Below are 22,311 nucleotides of genomic sequence, written 5' to 3'. Positions count from 1 at the left end.
ATTTTCTGGTCTTCTGTAGGTCTGCCGGGGGCCGTTCGGAGGTATCCCTCAAAGCACGCTAGCCAGTGTTTAAACGTGGCTGCTGAGTTTGCTGCATGGGGGCTGATTCGCAGGCACTCCGGGGCGATCCAGAGCTCCATAGTCCTTTAAAGTCTAGCACAATCAATCACTCACGAGGCGAGAAGAGATGAAGTCAATCGATGGCTTTATTACGCAGACTCGTTCCCCAGCAGCTCGGTTACAGAATGCGGCTGCTGGAAAACCCGGGTCCTTATACTCCGCCCTACTGGGTGGAGTCAGCAGGCGGCAGATCCACTCAGGACCCAGTGTCTGTCCACCAATAGACTCTCGGCATCACCGGGTACCGTACTACCCCTAATACATACCACCACACAGTGTAACCTGCAAAGTTTAACTTTCAAATTCAGCGGCCCCATACCCCCCTCACTGTCTGCGGCCTCGCGACCCTCAAGGTCGACCCGCCTCCCCTGTTTGCAAACCTTACCCCCGATTACAAACCCGTCGCCACCAGGAGCAGACGGTACTGTGCCCAGGACCGGACCTTCATTAGGTCGGAAGTCCAACGGTTGCTAAAGGAAGGCATTGTGGTTGTAAAGACCGGGAAGAAACATAGGATTGTCATAGGCTACAGTCAGATCATCAACAGGTATACGCATCTCGACGCGTACCCTCACCCCCGCATATCTGAAATGGTCAACCAGATAGCGCAATACAAGGTTTTCTCCACAGTAGACCTTAAATCAGCCTACCACCAGCTCTCCATTCGCCCGGACGACCGCAAGTACACTGCATTCGAAGCAGATGGGCGGCTCTACCACTTTCTAAGGGTTCCCTTTGGTGTCACAAATGGGGTCTTGGTCTTCCAACGGGAGATGGACCGAATGGTTGACCGGTACGGTCTGCGGGCCACGTTCCTGTATCTCGACAATGTCACCATCTGCGGCCACGACCAGCAGGACCACGACACCAACCTCCGCAAATTCCTCCATACCGCAAAAAAATCCTTAACTTAACCTATAACAAGGACAAATGCATTTTTAGCACCGATCGCCTAGCCATCCTTGGCTACGTAGTGCACGATGGAGTCATAGGTCCAGATCCTGAACGCATGCGCCCCCTCATGGAGTTTCCCCTCCCCCACTGCCCCAAGGCCCTGAAACGTTGCCTGGGCTTCTTTTCTCATTACGCCCAGTGGGTCCCCAATTATGCTGACAAGGCCCGCCCACTAATCCAGTCCACGGTTTTTCCCCTATCGGCAGAGGCCCGCCAGGCTTTCAGTCGCATCAAAGCAGACATCGCCAGGGCGCCGATGCATGCAATCGATGAGTCCCTCCCCTTCCAGGTCGAGAGCGACGCATCAGACGTAGCTCTGGCTGCCACCCTCAATCAGGCGGGCAGACCCGTGGCCTTCTTTTCATGCACCCTCCATACCTCAGAAATATGCCATTCCTCCGTTGAGAAGGAGGCCCAAGCCATCGTCGAAGCTGTGCGGCATTGGAGGCATTACCTGGCCGCAGGAGATTCACTCTCCTCACTGACCGACGGTCAGCAGGGCAAAACTAAGAATGATAAGATCTTACGGTGGAGGATCGAGCTCTCCACCTATAATTACAAGATCTTGTATCGTCCCGGGAAGCTCAACGAGCCTCCTGATGCCCTGTCCCGCGGCACTTGTGCCAGTGTACAAGTAGACCAACTCTGGACCCTCCACGACAACCTCTGCCACCCGGGGATCACCAGGTTCTTCCACTTTGTTAAATCCGCAATCTGCCCTACTCCATCGAGGAGGTCAGGGCCGTAACCAGAAACTGCCAAATCTGCGTGGAGTGCAAGCCGCACTTCTACAGGCCAGAGAAAGCGCACCTGGTGAAGGCTTCCCACCCGTTTGAACGCCTCAGCGTGGATTTCAAAGGGCCCTTTCCCTCCACTGACCGCAACACGTGTTTCTTAAACGTGATTGATGAGTACTCCCGGTTCCCTTTCACCATCCCCTGCCCCGACAGGATGGCAGCCACCGTCATTAAAGCCCTCCACAGCATCTTTACCCTGTTCGGTTTCCCCGCCTACATCCATAGTGATAGGGGGTCCTCCTTCAGGAGCGACGAGCTACGTCAATTCCTGCTCAGCAAGGGCATTGCCTCCAGCAGGACGACCAGTTACAACCCCCGGGGAAACGGGCAGGTGGAGAGGGACAACGGTACGGTCTGGAAGGCCGTCCTGCTGGTCCTACGATCCAAAGATTTCCCAGTGTCCCGATGGCAGGAGGTCCTCCCCAATGCACTTCACTCCATCCGATCACTACTGTGCACTACTACCAACGAAACACCTCATGAACGTCTCCGTGCCTTCCCTAGGAAGTCCTCCTCGGGGACCTCGCTCCCAACATGGCTGGCAGCCCCCGGACCCGTCCTACTCCGCAAGCATGTACGGGCCCACAAGTCGGACCCACTGGTCGAGAGGGTACATCTCCTCCATGCTAACCCCCAGTACGCCTATGTGGCACACCCCGACAGCCGACAAGACACGGTCTCCCTCCGGGATCTGGCCCCCGCTGGATCCCCCCCCTCACCCGCCCCCCCACCCCCCCCCCCCCCCCCCACCAACCCCAACCATTTTTTCACCGGCGCACACCACCGCAGCCCCCTTCCCAGGAGTTTCCGTCCTCCCACTGCCCCCATCCGGATGCGATGAAGCTGAAGACGACACGCTCCCAGAGCCACGGATGCCCGAGCCGTCGCCAGCATCACTGCCGAGACTGCGACGATCGCAGAAGACACCAGGGCCCCCGACCATAGTTTCATTGTAAAATAAACTTGTAAATTATTGTCTGTAAATATGTGAATTGCATGTAAAAGTACCGAAGGGTACAGCTATAACCTCTACCACTGTAAAAGCAAGGCCACCACCCCCGCCGGACTCTTTTTTAAACAGGGGGTGAATGTGGTAGGCTATATTAGGGGTATCGCGGTACCTAGGTGGGATGTACCTTATACTGTAGTATGAGTGGTAGAACCTGCCGGCTGGTTCCGCCCAGCAGGCGTAGCATAAGAGTCTGTGTTTCACCCACAGCAGTCATTCTGTACCGGAGCTGCTGGGGTGACTACTTGTTCATTAAAGCCTTCAATTGGACTACAATCTCGCTTCAGTAGTGATTGATCGTGCATCACTCACCAAAAGGCAATGGGTCCAATTGCATTTTCTCATGGACGGCTTCCTCTTCTCTCCTAGCTCTGACTCTGTTTAAATGCTGTGACTCTAGGCCGTTTCTTCAGGTGTAGGCCCCTCCAACTGCCTCAGACCATCCCATGCAGATTTTATTCCAGTTTTGATTTTAAACCACGCAATAACTTCACATTTGAAAGATGGTGGCGGTGCTTCTACTCTCCCCCTTTCAGTGTTGGGGTCCCTCCAATTTTCCTGTAACCTCAGCCCACAATGTGCAGGTAGACCTCCCTCTGCTTATTCTCCAGCCTCCCTCATAACCATGGATCCCATCGTCATTGTGGACATTCCAACCCGGCACCGTGAATGCATCACTGTTTACGTCCCCAACCTGTTCCTATCTCAAGGCTGTGTACACAGTCAGGTACAGAGAGGAGCCTCTCCCAGAGAGCTTCAAATACACGTCTTTATTGTATTTTCCCCATTTACAAGCTGTAAATAGTTCCCCTAATCATGACCATCCCATCTGCAGCCCAGTACTGAGCCAGAAAAGTCCATTGCCACCGAGCTGTGCCTTTTCTGCAATGAGCACAGAGGCCTCACTCCTCCCTGCAGCAGGAGCACAATGTGTGTGCCATGCATAGCCTTGTAACATGGCCTCCAATGTCCCAGGACTGCCTTTAATCTCTCACCCTGATGATGAGGTCCACAAAGCCCTCAACACAATGGCCACTTGCAATTATCTAAAGTGTCGAGATGGAGATCTCAAGATTTTGCATGGGGGAGGAGATGTCTGGATTATCAGGAGGGGCCGGAGAGGCAGGTCAGCTCATCTGGACAACTGAAGGGGAACCCCAGCCCAGCATGTAGCACTGACATTGCTAATGTGCTGGAACTGATGAGAGTGTGAAGGGCAAGAGGCTTCTTGCACATGTCTGGCAAGAGTCCTGGCAAAAATCCATGCCTCCCTGCACATTGTACATACCTGATTCCAAGGGGTGCCCAGCCTTGCGTGCCCTGAGGGTGAGGGCAGGCAGGGGTGGAGTATTTGGGGTGCGGCTCACAGTTTAAAACAACTACGAATCACAATTAAACCACATCTGGCCTCATTAAAGTACAAGTGTGGTCTATTTACAGAAGTGTAAGAACATTAACAAGCAGAATGCACCCATGAGGCATCACCGTATCACGTTGAGTAGCTCATTCATGTAGGGGCTGCACAGATGGTGCCATTGGCAATGAGGCCCATGTTCCCTCTACCATTCAGTGAGGTGAGAGTGAGCAGTTGAGGCTTACCCTGGCAGAGCAAATGAGTGAGGTCAATCATCTGTTTCTGGCATTGCAGGGCAGTCCTCCAGTGGAGCCCTTGTGCACTGATCACCCTGGAAACTTGCTCCCATAGAGTTGGTCTGATTAAAGGACACCCTTCCTGGGATGCACTGGATTGAACAGCACATTGAGGGAAGCATTGTTGATTCTGAGGCCAGAGCTCCCTTGGGATCGCAGGGTCATCTCTTTCCACGGTGGGTTTGTGACAAAGGAGCTGATATCTGGATGCCTTTTAAACACGGCGCCTGGGTATGATGGCGGGGAGTGTGTTAACCAGCCCACCCACTGCGCAATACATTGGGAAACCCTTGGCTGCATAATTAATTAGGCCACTCTCCGCTCCCACCATGAGATTAGCTCTGGAATGGAAAACCCCAGCCAATTAGATTGAATCACACAGCAAAGCTGCAGAGAAATAGCCATGTTCTAGGCAGCTACATTTTACAATTAATATAACTTTCCATCAATTGGCACATGTTGGTGATTGACCATTTCAAACAGAACACTGCAGGAATGAAACTGTGTTTGTTTTCATATGGTGCCTGCCAACGTCTGGAATCAATGAAAATACAAAATATTATTCTGTAATATATATATATTTGGAATAGACCCTCTCTGGGTTTTGCCTCCAATATAAAATGGTGAGTGTGCTGCATTGGTGGGAGGACCAATGTGAGCGTCATGGGAAGTTGCGGCCACCTGCAATGCCACAGCAAGAGTGCCACTGTAGGTGAAAGACGGTGAGGGTGTCTCAAAGGAGGTGTTCACTGAAGACTTTTAAATAGCTTCAAATAAAATGTAGCCACAGCTGCCAGGATATCATTGCAGAGGGCAAAACCCTCCACACAATGTCCAGCAGTCACAGCTCTCACACCCTCCAGGCACCTACCAGTCTTTGGCCTTCGCAGGATGGGGTTGGTGTTTGGGGAGGTGGGAAATGGACAGGGTGTGAGGGGGAGGGAGGTGCTGCCATTGATAAGATTCTGGCAGCGTCACTAGTTTGCCCCAAAGTGGCTACTTAATTGCTGCTGATTAGCTCCCCAGCCAGCAGCGTCAATCTCACCAGCTCTCCCTCAAGAGTACTCGGAGGTGAGGACAAGTCTGGGAGCCTCTCCAACATGACATTTTGTAAAATACCCTCTTCTGCCTCCAAAGCCACCTCCTCATAGCTGATAGGAATCCACTCACAGTTTGCAATTCCTACCCAGTCCCATTAACCCAGTCTGTTCAGTTAACTGCAGTTATTTTGGAATGTTTGAAGCTCTTACAATGTTACATTTCTGTTGGGTATTGCTTAAGGAGATACAGTGAGCTGCTCTACCCATCCCTATTTTAATTATATGGACTGTTTTCCTTTAGATTTTTTTCAGGATCAATAGGGAGATTGGCAGTCCAGGCATCTTGAAAATGTTTGGGCTCAAGACTACATCCAGTGGAAATTTCTGAACAACTTTATCTCTCAGGAACTGTTAGATAACTGAGAACAGTGAAAACTAAGTGTACTTCACCAACCAGTATTCATCAACTTACATTTTCAATCATTTTTCCAGCGATTGGACCTTGCCCCTGGCCAAGGGAGATTGTTTGGAGATGTGCTCCACCCATTCCTGAAAAACACCGTGTAAATTTGAACATTCAGAAAATATTTTTCTCATGGACTGAAATATAAATTTACATATCTATCAATATACTAAAAATTGTGTGCATGTTATTCACTTCCTGTCCAAAAACCTGACTTCCTTTTTAACATTCATATTACCGATAGAAATGTCTCATTTAACTGGCTTTGACAGGATTCTGTTCTGACTGGAACAATTCTGGGGTTTATAAGATTATGTTTGGAACAGTGGGCGTCATTCTCCGACCCCCCAGCGGGTCGGAGAATGGCCGTTGGCCGCCGTGAATCCCGCCGGTTGCCGAAGTCTCCGAAGGCAGAAAAGTCGGCGGGGCGTTAATGTTGCCGCTGCCGTCGGAGAATGTCATGGGTCTGCGCAAGGCAGCCGATTTTCGGCCTGCCGATATTCTCCCTTCCGGATGGGCCGAAGTCCCGTCGAAGTGATGACCGTTCACATCGACGTAAATTAAGCCTCCTTTTCATCGGCGTGACCCTGTGCTCCAGGTTCACGCCGACCAGCGTGGAGGTGAGTGACGGCCTGGGGGGTTGGCTCTGGGCAGGCAATGGCGTGGCCGCAGTCTGAATGCGTGAGGAGAGGTGTGTCTCGGGTTGTGTGTGTGTGTGTGCGGCGGGGGGGGGGGGGGGGTTGGTTAGAGTAGGCTGGGCTCCGGGGGAGTGCCGGGAGGGGGTCCGTGCCGGGGAGGGGGATGGGGGGTCCGTGCCGGGGAGGGGGATGGGGGGTCTGTGCCGGGGTGGAGGTTGGGGGGGGGGTCCGTGCCGGGGTGGAGGTTGGAGGGGGTCCGTGCTGGGGAAGGGGATGGGGGGTCCGTGCCGGGGTGGAGGTTGGGGGGGGGGGGTTCCGTGCCGGGGTGGAGGTTGGGGGGGGGTCCGTGCCGGGGTGGAGGTTGGGGGTGGTCCATGCCAGAGTGGAGGTTGGGGGGGGGTCCGTGCCAGGGAGGGGGATGGGGGGTCCGTGCCGGGGTGGAGGTTGGGGGGGGGTCCGTGCCGGGGTGGAGGTTGGGGGGGGATCAGTGCCGGGGTGGAGGTTGGGGGGGGGTCCGTGCCGGGGGGGAGGTTGGGGGGGGTCCGTGCCGGGGTGGAGGTTGGGGGGGGTCCGTGCCGGGGAGGGGGATGGGGGGTCCGTGCCGGGGTGGAGGTTGGGGGGGGGTCCGTGCCGGGGTGGAGGTTGGGGGGGGGTCCGTGCCGGAGAGTGGGATGGGGGGTCCATGCCACGGTGGAGGTTGGGGGGGTGTCCGTGCCGGGGTGGAGGTTGGGGGGGGGTCTGTGCTGGGGAGGGGGATGGGGGGTCCGTGCCGGGGTGGAGTTGGGGGGGGTCCGTGCCGGGGTGGAGGTTGGGGGGGGTCCGTGCCGGGGAGGGGGGTCCGTGCCGGGGTGGAGGTTGGGAGGGGGTCCGTGCCGGGGTGGAGGTTGGGGGGTGGTCTGTGCTGGGGAGGGGGATGGGGGGTCCGTGCCGGGGTGGAGGTTGGGGGGGGGGGCGTGCCGGGGAGGGGGATAGGGGGTCCGTGCCGGGGTGGAGGTTGGGGGGGGTCCGTGCCGGGGTGGAGGTTGGGGGGGGGGGGGTCCGTGCCGGGGAGGGGGATGGGGGGTCCGTGCCGGGGTGGAAGTTGGGGGGGGGTCCGTGCCGGGGTGGAGGTTGGGGGGGGGTCCGTGCCGGGGAGGGGGATGCGAGGGCAAGTGAGTTGGTCCACCTGGCCAGGTGCCTGCCTCCAACAGTTTGTAAGGTTTTCGGGCAATTCGGCCCTTTTTGGACTGCCCAAGAATAAAACCCAGAGACTGTAAACTGGACACTTTTCAGCCAAAGGAACGTAACCAAATTTCCCAGCAGGCTTGGTCCGCTGAGCTGAGTAGGGGCATAGGTATTTACAAACCCACCCCCAGGAGCTACAAGGAAGAAGAAGCCAGACAACGAAATAGGATTAAAAACAGAGACAAAGGGGAATGGTAATGCTGTAAGGGGCCTGCCTGCAAGCAGGACAATGGGATGGTCATAGCCCCATGCAGATGTAAATGACTTTGCCTCCACCAGAGCAGAATCCAATCAACACCCCATCAACATAGCAGCGATCTCCGGAGCAGATGGAAGACTTTGAAAATCTTCACAAGGGAGCTCAACCTCGTTATCTCAAAAAGCAGACTGGAGGCGGACCTAGGGGAGGTACTCCCATCTTGACAGGTCTGACCGGCTCAAAGGGGGCAGGACCAGCGGGAACTTTAAACCTTATGGATTCAATGCAAAAGGGGCTGGCCGAACACAGGAAAAAGCCAGGTAAAACGGATATAAAAGGGGCTGTGTTTCGATCGAGGGTCTCTTGGCTTGACCTCTCCACCTTTGACTTGACCTCCTGCAGCCTGTGACTGTAAGTACCCTGCAGCAGCTTGCGAAACTCCCTTGACCTTGATAGTGGTTGAGGCTTTGGGGAAGGGGGCTTGATTTGTGTTTTGTGCCCTTGCTAGAATTGTGTAACAATAAGATTTTACGTTGTGTCCGTTATAGTACTTTCTGAATAGACTTAGTTTGTGTTAGAGTTTAAGATTTTATTATAATTTCTTCTGTTTGATGATTTTGACCTGGGTTTTGCAATAAACCTCGATTTGCTGATAATTGGAGTCGTTTCAATTCTTCAATCTCTCACCAGCGATCTCTGACCAAGTCATTGTTAAGATATTCCTCACCTTAATTCCGGGGTCGAGAATCTAGGGTCATCTTGAACGATTCGAACCCGTTCACTCAGGACAGTCTGCTGGTTAGGTAATAAACAGCAATGTCCTATTCTCTCTCTTGGGAAAGCTACTCCAGCGAAGTAGGAACCGGGTGGGTGTTGCACCACCGGCAAGAGAGAGAATCACCTGGGCATTGGTGGGGGTCTGGATATCTGTGTGATATAAGCCTCAGGCTTCCGGTTAGGGATAAACGGCAGGCTTGATTCAGTGCTCTCTTCCGTGGAGGTGTCCCAGTGCGGCATCCCCTGGGCTCTGAAGTTTCAGTGCCAGCTGGAGAGAGACACACACAGATACTCAAACCCCAGATATCGGCCCAGTAGTGGAGTAGCAGAGATGGAACCCTCTACAAGTTGGACCCATGCGGTCCATGCCACCTGGCTGGGGGAGGAGGGGATATGGGCAATGATGACATGTCGTCGTTCCCCTCCCCCCCACCAGGCCGTCATGTTTTCCGATCATCCAGCGATGTTGGCTGCCGTGGCGGCAGCCGCTCATGTCTATGTTGCCCTGGATGAGGAGGAGGATGAGCGTGCCAGAGAGGCGGCGCAGGCTGCCGCAAAGGGACAGGCGGCAGCCGCCCAGGCTGGAGGGACACCTGACCGACAGGACAAGGAGGGGGAGGAGGACGTCGCGGCCCCACGGCAACGGAGGCACCCGAGGGCGCCCCGTGTGTTCCGGCCCCGGCAGTCATACCAGGACCTCACGGACCGGGAATGCAGGAGGAGACTCCGGATGAGGCGGGAAACCGTGGCACACATCTGCCACCTGCTGGCACACCTGTCACCACGTGGCACTGGCGGGGGACACCCTCTTCCCGTGTCCGTCAAGGTTACGGTGGCCCTGAACTTTTATGCAACAGGGTCATTCCAGGCACCGAGTGGGGACCTGTCCGGCATATCGCAGATATCGGTGACAGATGCCCTATATGCCATGGCGCACCGCTACATCCGCTTCCCCGTGGACCGGGCCAGCCAAGATGCCCGGGCCGTGGGCTTCTCTGCCGTGGCCGGGTTCCCCATGATCCAGGGCGCGATCGATGGGATGCACGTCGCCGTGCGGCCACCTGCAGATAACAGGGCCGTGTTCACCAATAGGAAGGGGACCTATTCGATGAACATACAGGTGGTCTGCGACCACCGCATGATGATCCTGCACGTCTGCGCCCGTTACCCAGGCAGTGTACACGACTCATACGTGTTGTCGCGGTCATCCATCCCCGGCATGTACGAGGGACGCCATCCCCGGCTGAGGGGCTGGTTGCTGGGCGACAGGGGCTACCCATTGCGATCGTGGCTGATGACGCCTATACGGAGGCCACGCAATGAGGCGGAGAACCGCTACAATGATGCCCATGTAGCGACAAGGGGAGTGATAGAGAGGTGCTTTGGCGTGCTGAAGATGCGTTTCAGGTGCCTAGACCTCTCTGGGGGCGCCCTCCAGTATCGGTCAGATAGGGTCGGCCGCATCATTGTGGTGTGCTGCGTCCTGCACAACATAGCCCAACAGAGGGGCGATGTGCCGCAGGCAGAGGAGGGCGGACTGGAGGAGCAGCAGGAAGAGGCGCAGTCCTCCCCAGATGAGGGTAATGGTCAAGGCAGACAGGGTAGACACAGGCGGGTGGCTGTCCACCGTTACCGGCTGGCACAGCGGGCACGGGACAGACTGATAGCCGCCCGCTTCACTGATGGGCGTGGGAATCGGGTAGTATGGCCACAGACCGCACACCATGGCAACAGCCGACCACCCACACCCCCCACCCATCCACCCACCCAGCACCCTCACCCCCCTCCCTAACCCCACCCACCCCACCCGCATGCACACCACCCCCCCGCATTGCCGATCCACCTGCGGCACAACGGGCCGGGCTCACACAGTTGCGGGTGGACGCGTGTCTATTGCAGGCCATGGAGGATGATGACAACCCGCCCTGCGGTGAGCTCCTGACTCTACATCGTTGGACTATGTCTGACCCATGGCCACAGTACTACCATCCACACGGACCATCCCTGCATGCGGCTGTGACACTGCAGCGCACGGTCCCGTCCTCTGCCCGGGGGATGTTGATGGCGGCCCAGGGGGAAGGGGGCAGACTCACCTGGGGCTGAGGTAAGACCACCCCTCACACACACACTTGCGCTCAACATACATGACACCCCCGCACGCTTTGGACAGAGCACAAAGGCAGCTTCTGTAGGTGTAACATTGACTTTAATAACCAAAGGAGTTCATGCACGTGCCCTAGCCCCAAAAACTCATCTGTGCCCTGCACCCGTGCCAACTTACTCAGTGTCTAATTGTTTGGCCTTACGGGCCCTTTGACTACGTCTACGTGGTTCCCCAGACGGTACAGCAGAACTGCAGGTGGACTCCTGTGATTCCTGCCCCCTTTGGCGGCCGTTTCCTGGGGCATCCTGGCCTAGATGGGCCAGGCTGCGGCCTGGGCGACTGGGATGGCGAGCTGCCAGCCTGTCCTGCCCGTTGCCCACCCGATGCACCTGGGACGGAAGGGGGGGAGTCCGAGGTGTTGCGGTGTACCGGGACCTCCCCTACAGGGGGAGCCGGGACGGACCACACCACCTCCTCCTCCCTTGGGGTGCCCGATGGCCCCCAGGCCTCTACATGGGTGGGGGATGCGAACGGACTGGCCATCCGACGCCCCCCCGACATCTGGCGCTGCCAGTCCTGGAGGCCCGTGCTGGTATCGACAGGGGTCTGCAGGTTTGCAGCCATGGAGCCCAGGGGGTTGGCAAACCCTGTCTGTGACAGTGCGACGCCGGCTCGCACATGGCCACTGGCGCCGATGCCCTCAGCGATGGCCTGCAGAGACTGGGCTATGGCGTTGAGCGCCTCTGCCATCTGGCGCTGGCACTGGCTCATGGCCTCCTGTGAGAGGGCAGCCATTTCCTGGGCCACAGACGCCGCCTGCACGGAAAGCCCCAGGCCTCGCAAACCGTTCCCCATGTCTGACACCGTCGCACCCATTGCCTCCACCACGGACGCCACCCGTGCGGTGTCAGCTTGGGTGGCACGCATGACCGGTACCACTCCCAGCTCCTGGACGCGGGTGGACTCCTCCACCTGCAACTGCAGCCACCGCAAGCCGCCCGTCACCCTCTTCGCTCGTCTCCGGGTCGGTGGTTGCATCGGATCTATGTGTGGGTGTGGTAACTGCAGGAACCCGGGATCCATCTGGGCAGCAGATGTTCGCTTGGCCTGGGCTGCCCTCCGACCGCCCGGCCCCTCTGCTGCTCCTACCTCCACCTGCTGTACCGGGACGGCTGTGTTGTGCGCACCAGTGAGTGTACCAGACGCCTCATCACTAAAGTGCCCAACCGAGGTGAGTGTTTCTGTGATGGTGGAGGGTGTTGGTGACAGCAGTGGCGTTGTGTCGTGCTCTTCGTCCCACTCTGAGTCCATGGCACTTTGGGGTGGGGGTTCGTCTCCACCCATCCACTCTGAGTCACTGTCCGGTATTTCGTCTTCCTGGGTAGTGCTGTCCCGGGTAGGGGTGTCCTGGGCAGTGCTGTCCCGGGTAGTGGTGTCCCGGGTAGTGGTGTCCCGGGTGGTGGTGTCCTGGGTAGTGGTGTCCTGGGTAGTGGTGTCCTGGGTAGTGGTGTCCTGGCTCGGATGTGACGGGGGCCTGTGGCTGCCCCCCTCGTCGCTGGGTGGTCGCTCCCGCACGTGACGGGCGTGTCGTCTCCCTGTTGCTCCAGGTCTCTCCGTCTCCCGTGGCCTCCGAGGGGCATCCTGCGGGCGTCGCATGCTGGAGGATCCATGTCTCTCCGTCTCCTGTGGTGTGCGAGGGGCATCCTGCGGGCGTCGCATGCTGGAGGGTGCGGGTCTCTCCGTCTCCCGTGGTGTGCGAGGGGCATCCTGCGGGCGTCGCATGCTGGAGGGTGCGGGTCTCTCCGTCTCCCGTGGTGTGCGAGGGGCATCCTGCGGGCGTCGCATGCTGGAGGGTCCGGGTCTCTCCGTCTCCCGCGGTCTCCGAGGGGCATCCTGCGGGCGTCGCATGCTGGAGGGTCCGGGTCTCTCCGTCTCCCGTGGCCTCCGAGGGGCAACCTGCGGGCGTCGCATGCTGGAGGGTTCGTGTCTCTCCGTCTCCCGTGGCCTCCAAGGGGCATCCTGCGGGCGGTCTGCATCTGCGGGGATGGGTGCCTGGGCGTTTGGTCCTGCGATACACAATGAAGCATGCATGGTTAGACATCAGGCAGTGATCAGGTGATATGGGGGAGGGGGAGATAGGGGAGGGGGGATATGGGGACGGGCTGTCGGTGGCTCACTTGCAACTACGCCCCCGACCTCTGCATCAGCAACCTCCCGGTCCTCAGGTCCGCCAGCCAGTTCCAGGGCCCTTTCCTCGTGTTCGGTCAGTGGCCTCTCATCAGCGGGGCCTCCTCAAGTCCTCACATGCTCCCTATTGTTGTGTGCGCGCTTCTCCTGGGGGGGGGGGGGGGCGGGGGGGTGGTGGCAGGGGTAAAAGGCAACAGTGTTAGGCAGGTATATGAATGCACGCCATCGGTTGCGCGTGCATTGCAGAGGTTAAGGTGAGGGCTGGATTCACTTGGGGATATGGGGGATATGGAGGAGGGGGGATATGGGGGAGGGGGGATATGGGGGAGGGGGGATATGGGGGAGGGGGGATATGGGGGAGGGGGGATATGGGGAGGGGGGATATGGGGGAGGGGGGATATGGGGAGGGGGGATATGGGGGAGGGGGGATATGGGGGAGGGGGGATATGGGGGAGGGGGGATATGGGGGAAGGGGGGATATGGGGAAGGGGGGATATGGGGAGAGGGGGATATGGGGAGGGGGGGATATGGGGGAGGGGGGATATGGGGAGGGGGGATATGGGGGTATGGGGGAGGGGGGATATGGGGGAGGGGGCATATGGGGGAGGAGGGATATGGGGGAGGGGGATATGGGGGAGGGGGGATGGGGGGATATGGGGGAGGGGGGATATGGGGGAATGGGGATATGGGGGAGGGGGGATATGGGGGAGGGGGGATATGGGGAGGGGGGCTATGGGGGAGGGGGGATATGGGGAGGGGGGCTATGGGGAGGGGGATATGGGGGAGGGGGATATGGGGAATATGGGGAGGGGGGATATGGGGGGGGGATATGGGGGAGGGGGGATATGGGGAGGGGGGAATATGGGGGATATGGGGGATATGGGGGAGGGGGGATATGGGGGAGGGGGATATGGGGGAGGGGGGTTATGGGGGAGGGGGATATGGGGGAGGGGGGATATGGGGGAGGGGGGATATGGGGGAGGTGGGATATGGGGGAAGGGGGGATATGGGGGAGGGGGGATATGGGAGAGGGGGGATATGAGGGAGGGGGATATGGGGGAGGGGATATGGGGAGGGGGATATGGGGGAGGGGGGATATGGGGGAGGGGGGATATGGGGGAGGTGGGATATGGGGGAGGGGGGATATGGGGGAGGGGGAATATGGGGAGGGGGGATATGGGGAGGGGGGATATGGGGAAGGGGGGATATGGGGGAGGGGGGATATGGGGGATATGGGGAGGGGGAATATGGGGGAGGGGGGATATGGGGGAGGGGAGATATGGGGGAGGGGGATATGGGGAGGGGTGATATGGGGGATATGGGGGAGGGGGATATGGGGGAAGGGGGTTATGGGGGAGGGGGGATATGGGGGAGGGGGGATATGGGGAGGGGGATATGGGGGAGGGGGATATGGGGAGGGGGGATATGGGGGATATGGGGGAGGGGGGATATGGGGGAGGGGGATATGGGGGAAGGGGGGATATGGGGGAAGGGGGATATGGGGAGGGGGACATGGGGAGGGGGGATATGGGGGAGGGGGGATATGGGGGAGGGGGGATATGGGGGAGGGGGATAGGGGGAGGGGGGGATATGGGGGATATGGGGAGGGGGGATATGGGGGAGGGGGGATAAGGGGGAGGGGGATATGGGGAGGGGGGATCTGGGGGATATGGGGAGGGTGTTATGGGGAGGGGGGATATGGGGGAGGGGGGATATGGGGGATATGGGGAGGGGGAAATGGGGGAGGGGGATATGGGGGAGGGGGGATATGGGGAGGGGGGTATGGGGGAAGGGGGGATATGGGGGAAGGGGGGAATATGGCGGAGGGGGGATATGGGGAGGGGGGATATGGGAGAGGTGGGATATGGGGAGGGGGGATATGGGGAGGGGGGATATGGGGATATGGGGGAGGGGGGTTATGGGTGATATGGGGGAGAGGGGATATGGGGGATATGGGGGAGGGGGGATATGGGAAGATGGGATATGGGGGATATGTGGAGGGGGGATATGGGGGAGGGGGATATGGGGGAGGGGGGTATATGGGGGAGGGGGATCTGGGGGAGGGGGGATATGGGGAGGGGGGATATGGGGGAGGGGGGATATGGGGGAGGGGTGGATATGGGGGAGGGGGATATGTGGGAGGGGGCGTTATGGGGAGGGAGGATATGGGGAGGGGGATATGGGGGAGGGGGAATATGGGGAGGGGTATATGGGGGATATGGGGGAGGGGGGATATGGGGAGGGGAGATATGGGGGAGGTGGGATATGGGGGAGGGGGGATATGTGGGAGGGGGGATATGGGGGAGGGGGGATATGGCGGAGGGGGGATCTGGGGGAGGGGGGATATGGGGGATATGGGGGGATATGGGGGGGATATGGGGGAGGGGGGATATGGGGGATATGGGGGAGGAGGGGATATGGGGGAGGGGGGATATGGGGAAGGGGGGATATGGGGAAGGGGGGGATATGGGGGAGGGGAGATATGGGGAGGGGGGATATGGGGAAGGGGGGATATGGGGGAGGGGATATGGGGAAGGGGAGATATGGGGGAGGGGGGGATATGGGGAGGGGGATATGGGGAGGCTCACCCTGCCTGCTCTGACGAGGCCGTTCACCTTCTTGTTGCACTAGGTGCCTGTCCGTGCTGTCAGGGCCGCAGCGGTGACGGCCTCTGCCACTTCCCTCCACAGACGCCGGCTGTGGCGTGGGGCAACTCTGCGGCCGTGCCCGGGATACAGGGCGTCCCTCCTCTGCTCCACCGCCTCCAGGAGCGCCTCCACATCCCGTGACTCGAACCTCGGGGCTGAGCGGCGGCCAGCCATCCAGTCGGGTGTTGCGGTCGGGTGTTCCGGTAGGGTGGGGGGGAGCAGCGCGGCCTTATGAGCCGTCACGCCGTGCGGCGCGTATGACGCTGCACGGCGTGAACCACTGCGCAAGCGCGGATCCCGTTACGTCGCTGCTAGCCCATTTCGGGCCGGAGACCTTCGACCCATTTTTCCGACGTGACGCAAGTCGGATTTGCGCCGTTTTTTGCGCCGATCGGCGGACTTTCCGCCGATAACGGAGAATTTCGCCCAGTATCTCAAAATTTAGAGTAAAATTAAGAAGGCCATGTGACTTGACCCACAGTCTGCCTGGGTGACTGAAAGTAGCAAGAGTTTCTTCAGACATTTAAACAGAAAAAGAGTCCATAAAGTGAGTGTTGGTGTTCTGGAGAGTGAGAATGTGGAGTCAATAGTAAATAAAAGGAAATGGTAGATGAAATGAACAGACATGTTGCTTCTGTCTTCAATATAGAAGATGCAAAAAACATTCCAGTAATAACTGCAAATCAGGAGGTGGAAAGGAAAGAGGAACCTGGTGAAATTGCAATCACGAGGGAAGCAGTATTGAGTAAACTGATGGAGCTGCGGCTGACAATTCTACGGGTCCAGATGGAATTCATCCTAGGTCCTTAAAAGAGGTGGCTAATGAGATGTGTTGATGTTAATTTTCCAAAATTGTAAGATTTGGGAAAGCCCCAGGAATTACAGACCAGTCAGTTCAACATCACTGGTGGGGACACTTCTAGAAACAATTATTTGTGTGAGAATTAGCATTCGCATAGAAAAATGTGGGTTGACTAGGAAGAGCCAGTGTGGATTCCTAAAGGGGAAATTGTGTTTAATTATCTTGCTGGAGTTTTTTGATGAGGTATTAGAAAGGGCCGATGAGGGTAGTGCTGTTGATGTGGTGTACCTGGACTTTCAGAAGGCATTCGATACAGTGCCACACAACAGACTTGTGAGAAAAGTTATAGCTTGTGGAATAAAAGGGATAGTAACAGCTTGGATACAAGAGCGGTGTGGTGGCACAGTGGTTAGCACTGCTGCCTCAGAGTGCCAGTGACCCAGGTTCGATTCTGACGGAGTTTGCATGTTCTCCCCGTGTCTGCGTGGGTTTCCTCCCAGTGCTCCGGTTTCCTCCCGTAGTTCAAAGATGTTCAGGTTAGGTGAATTGGCCAGGCTAAATTTCCCTTAGTGTCCAAAGGTTTGGTGAGATTATGGGGTAAGGTGGGGAGTGGGACTAGGTAGGGTGCTCTTTTGGAGAGTTGGTGCAGACCTGATAGGTTAAATGGCCTCTTTCTGCACTGGAGGGATTCTATAAAATTGGCTGAATAATAGAAAGCAGAGAGAATGGTCAATGGATATTTTTTTGGCTGGAGGAAGGTGTTCCCAGGGGGCAGTATTGGAACCTTGCTTTTCCTGATATACATAAATTTTCTTCACAATCCACCACGAGTTTAGTAGAGATGGAGGCGGTCGCCATTGGCCGGCCGTGGGATCTTCTGGTCCCACCGTTGTCAAGAATGCACCCCTCGCCGTGAAACCCACGGTGGGGATGCGCTGCTGGTGAGACCGGGGGATCCCAGAGCATCAACAGCGGAAAGTTCCGGCTGTTGCATGCAGGGAACAAATGCAAAATTTGTGGTTGATTCAAAACTTGGAAATATTTGTAGATTGTGTAGAACTTCAAAAGGACATAGACAAGTTGGTGGAATGGGCAGATAAGTGGCAGATGAAGTTCAAAGCGGAGAAGTGTGAGGTGATGCAATTTGGTAGGAAGAACATGGAGAGACAATATAAAATAAGGTGCAAAATACTTAAGGGCGTGCAGGAGCAGGAGAGCCTGGGTGTATATGTGCCTAGATCATAGGAGGTGGCAAGACAGGTGGAGAGAACAGTTAATAAAACAGTTGGAATATTGTATACTTTTCTGAGAACCACACGATACGAAGGATGTGAACACATTGGAGAGAGTGCAGAAGAGGTCCACAAGAATGATTCCAGGGATGAGAAACTTCAGTTATGAGGATAGATGGGAGAGATTGGGACTTCTCCTTGGAGAGAAGGCTAAGAGGAGATTTGATAGAGATATTTGAAATGATGAGGGGGTTGGACAAAGTAGATGTGCACACAGCGAGTGGTTGGGGGTCTGGAATGCACGGCCTGGAAGTGTGGTGGAGGCAGGTTCAATCGAAGCATCCAAGAGGGCATTAGATGATTATTTGAATACAAACAATGTGCAGGGGTACAGGGAAAAGGCAGGGGAATAGCACGGAGTCATGATGCTCATTTGGAGAACTGGTGTAGACATGATGGTTACGAATGGCCTCCTCCTGCACGTTAACAATTCTGTTATTCTGTTCCATCAGACTGGAAATGAGCAAATATAACAAGTATACCGCTTTGAACAAAGAACAAAGAAATGTACAGCACAGGAACAGGCCCTTCGGCCCTCCAAGCCCGTGCCGACCATGCTGCCCGACTAAACTACAATCTTCTACACTTCCTGGGTCCGTATCCTTCTATTCCCATCCTATTCATATATTTGTCAAGATGCCCCTTAAATGTCCCTATCATCCCTGCTTCCACTACCTCCTCCGGTAGCGAGTTCCAGGCACCCATTACCCTCTGCGTAAAAAACTTGCCTCGTACATCTACTCTAAACCTTGCCCCTCTCACCTTAAACCTATGCCCCCTAGTAATTGACCCCTCTACCCTGGGGAAAAGCCTCTGACTATCGACTCTGTCTATGCCCCTCATAATTTTGTATACCTCTAGCAGGTCTCCCCTCAACCTCCTTCGTTCCAGTGAGAACAAACCGAGTTTATTCAATCGCTCCTCATAGCTAATGCCCTCCATACCAGGCAACATTCTGGTAAATCTCTTCTGCACCCTCTCTAAAGCCTCCACATCCTTCTGGTAGTGTGGCGACCAGAATTGAACAGTACACTCCAAGTGTGGCCTAACTAAGGTTCTATACAGCTGCAACATGACTTGCCAATTCTTATACTCAATGCCCCGGCCAATGAAGGCAAGCATGCCGTATGCCTTCTTGACTACCTTCTCCACCTGTGTTGCCCCTTTCAATGACCTGTGGACCTGTACTCCTAGATCTCTTTGACTTTCAATACTCTTGAGGGTTCTACCATTCACTGTATATTCCCTACCTGCATTAGCCCTTCCAAAATGCATTACCTCACATTTGTCCGGATTAAACTCCATCTGCCATCTCTCCGCCCAAGTCTCCAGACAATCTAAATCCTGCTGTATCCTCCGACAGTCCTCATCGCTATCCGCAATTCCACCAACCTTTGTGTCGTCTGCAAACTTACTAATCAGACCAGTTACATTTTCCTCCAAATCATTTATATATACTACAAAGAGCAAAGGTCCCAGCACTGATCCCTGTGGAACACCACTGGTCACAGCCCTCCAATTAGAAAAGCATCCCTCCATTGCTACTCTCTGCCTTCTATGGCCTAGCCAGTTCTGTATCCACCTTGCCAGCTCACCCCTGATCCCGTGTGACTTCACCTTTTGTACTAGTCTACCATGAGGGACCTTGTCAAAGGCCTTACTGAAGTCCATATAGACAACATCTACTGCCCTACCTGCATCAATCATCTTAGTGACCTCCTCGAAAAACTCTATCAAGTTAGTGAGACACGACCTCCCCTTCACAAAACCGTGCTGCCTCTCACTAATACGTCCATTTGCTTCCAAATGGGAGTAGATCCTGTCTCGAAGAATTCTCTCCAGTAATTTCCCTACCACTGAAGTAAGGCTCACCGGCCTGTAGTTCCCGGGATTATCCTTGCTACCCTTCTTAAACAGAGGAACAACATTGGCTATTCTCCAGTCCTCCGGGACATCCCCTGAAGACAGCGAGGATCCAAAGATTTCTGTCAAGGCCTCAGCAATTTCCTCTCCAGCCTCCTTCAGTATTCTGGGGTAGATCCCATCAGGCCCTGGGGACTTATCTACCTTAATATTTTTTAAGACACCCAACACCTCGTCTTTTTGGATCACAATGTGACCCAGGCTATCTACACCCACTTCTCCAGACTCAACATCTACCAATTCCTTCTCTTTGGTGAATACTGATGCAAAGTATTCATTTAGTACCTCGCCCATTTCCTCTGGCTCCACACATAGATTCCCTTGCCTATCCTTCAGTGGGCCAACCCTTTCCCTGGCTACCCTCTTGCTTTTCATGTACGTGTAAAAAGCCTTGGGATTTTCCTTAACCCTATTTGCCAATGACTTTTCGTGACCCCTTCTAGCCCTCCTGACTCCTTGCTTAAGTTCCTTCCTACTTTCCTTATATTCCACGCAGGCTTCGTCTGTTCCCAGCCTTTTAGCCCTGACAAATGCCTCCTTTTTCTTTTTGACGAGGCCTACAATATCACTCGTCATCCAAGGTTCCCGAAAATTGCCGTATTTATCTTTCTTCCTCACAGGAACATGCCGGTCCTGTATTCCTTTCAACTGACACTTGAAAGCCTCCCACATGTCAGATGTTGATTTGCCCTCAAACATCCGCCCCCAATCTATGTTCTTCAGTTCCCGCCTAATATTGTTATAATTAGCCTTCCCCCAATTTAACACATTCATCCTCGGACCACTCTTATCCTTGTCCACCAGTACTTTAAAACTTACTGAATTGTGGTCACTGTTGCCGAAATGCTCCCCTACTGAAACATCTACCACCTGGCCGGGCTCATTCCCCAATACCAGGTCCAGTACCGCCCCTTCCCTAGTTGGACTGTCTACATATTGTTTTAAGAAGCCCTCCTGGATGCTCCTTACAAACTCCGCCCCGTCTAAGCCCCTGGCACTAAGTGAGTCCCAGTCAATATTGGGGAAGTTGAAGTCTCCCATCACCACAACCCTGTTGTTTTTACTCTTTTCCAAAATCTGTCTACCTATCTGCTCCTCTATCTCCCGCTGGCTGTTGGGAGGCCTGTAGTATACCCCCAACATTGTGACTGCACCCTTCTTATTCCTGATCTCTACCCATATAGCCTCACTGCCCTCTGAGGTGTCCTCTCGCAGTACAGCTGTGATATTCTCCCGAACAAGTAGCGCAACTCCGCCTCCCCTTTTACATCCCCATCTATCCCGCCTGAAACATCTAAATCCTGGAACGTTTAGCTGCCAATCCTGCCCTTCCCTCAACCAGGTCTCTGTAATGGCAACAACATCATATTTCCAAGTACTAATCCAAGCTCTAAGTTCATCTGCCTTACCTGTAATGCTCCTTGCATTAAAACATATGCACTTCAGGCCACCAGACCCGCTGTGTTCAGCAACTTCTCCCCGTCTGCTCTGCCTCAGAGCCACACTGTCCCTATTCCCTAGTTCTCCCTCAATGCTCTCACCTTCTGACCTATTGCTCCCGTGCCCACCCCCCTGCCATACTAGTTTAAACCCTCCCGTGTGACACTAGCAAACCTACTAGTGTTTGAATACTGTTAGGGGGGGGGGACTGGCACAGAGTCTGTCCCTGTTGCTCAGAAGGGAAGGGAGGAAAGGAGTAGAGCATTAGTCATTGGAGACTACATAGTTAGGGGGATAGATAGGAGATTCTGTGGGAAAGAGAGAGACTCACGGTTGGTGTGTTGCCTCCCAGGTGCCAGGGTGCGTGATGTCTCGGGTCATGTTTTCGGGATCCTTAAGGGGGAGGGGGAGCAGCCCCAAGTCGTGGTCCACATAGGTACCAACGACATAGGTAGGAAAAGGGCTGGGGATGTAAGGCAGGAATTCAGGGAGCTAGGGTGGAAACTTAGATCTAGGACAAACATAGTTATTATCTCTGGGTTGTTACCCGTGCCACATGATAGCGAGACGAGGAATAGGGAGAGAGAGGAATTGAACACGTGGCTACAGGGATGGTGCAGGAGGGAGGGTTTCAGATTTCTGGATAATTGGGGCTCATTCTGGGGTCGGCGGGACCTCTACAAACGGGATGGTCTGCACCTGGACCAGAGGGGTACCAATATTCTGGGGAGGAAATTTGCTAATGCTCTTTGGGAGGGTTTAAACTAGTTCAGCAGGGGCTTGGGAACCTGAATTGTAGCTCCAGTATACAGGACGTTGAGAGTAGTGAGGTCATGAGTAGGGATTCAAAGTTGCAGGAGTGTACCGGCAGGCAGGAAGATGATTTAAAGTGTGTCTTTTTCAATGCCAGGAGCATTCGGAATAAGGTGTGTGAACTTGCAGCATGGGTTGGTACCTGGGACTTCGATGTTGTTGCCATTTCGGAGACATGGATAGAGCAGGGACAGGAATGGTTGTTGCAGGTGCCAGGATTTAGATATTTCA

At 55.6% G+C, this 22,311-nt stretch overlaps 1 protein-coding gene across 1 annotated transcript in view; it reads right to left on the bottom strand.

The window, feature by feature from the left end:
* Nucleotides 1–22,311, bottom strand: part of LOC140388180 (dynein axonemal heavy chain 3-like) — a 1,528,048-nt gene that overhangs the window by 227,025 nt on the left and 1,278,712 nt on the right. Inside the window, exon 69 of the mRNA XM_072471941.1 lies at nucleotides 6,043–6,119. Coding sequence (XP_072328042.1) covers nucleotides 6,043–6,119 — 77 coding nt within the window. The remainder of the gene's footprint in view (nucleotides 1–6,042; nucleotides 6,120–22,311) is intronic.

The sequence above is a fragment of the Scyliorhinus torazame genome, chromosome 13, assembly GCF_047496885.1.
Source record: "Scyliorhinus torazame isolate Kashiwa2021f chromosome 13, sScyTor2.1, whole genome shotgun sequence".
Taxonomy (NCBI): domain Eukaryota; kingdom Metazoa; phylum Chordata; class Chondrichthyes; order Carcharhiniformes; family Scyliorhinidae; genus Scyliorhinus; species Scyliorhinus torazame.
The sequence above is the reverse complement of the archived record's forward strand: the minus strand, read 5'-3'. Positions and strand labels throughout refer to the sequence as shown.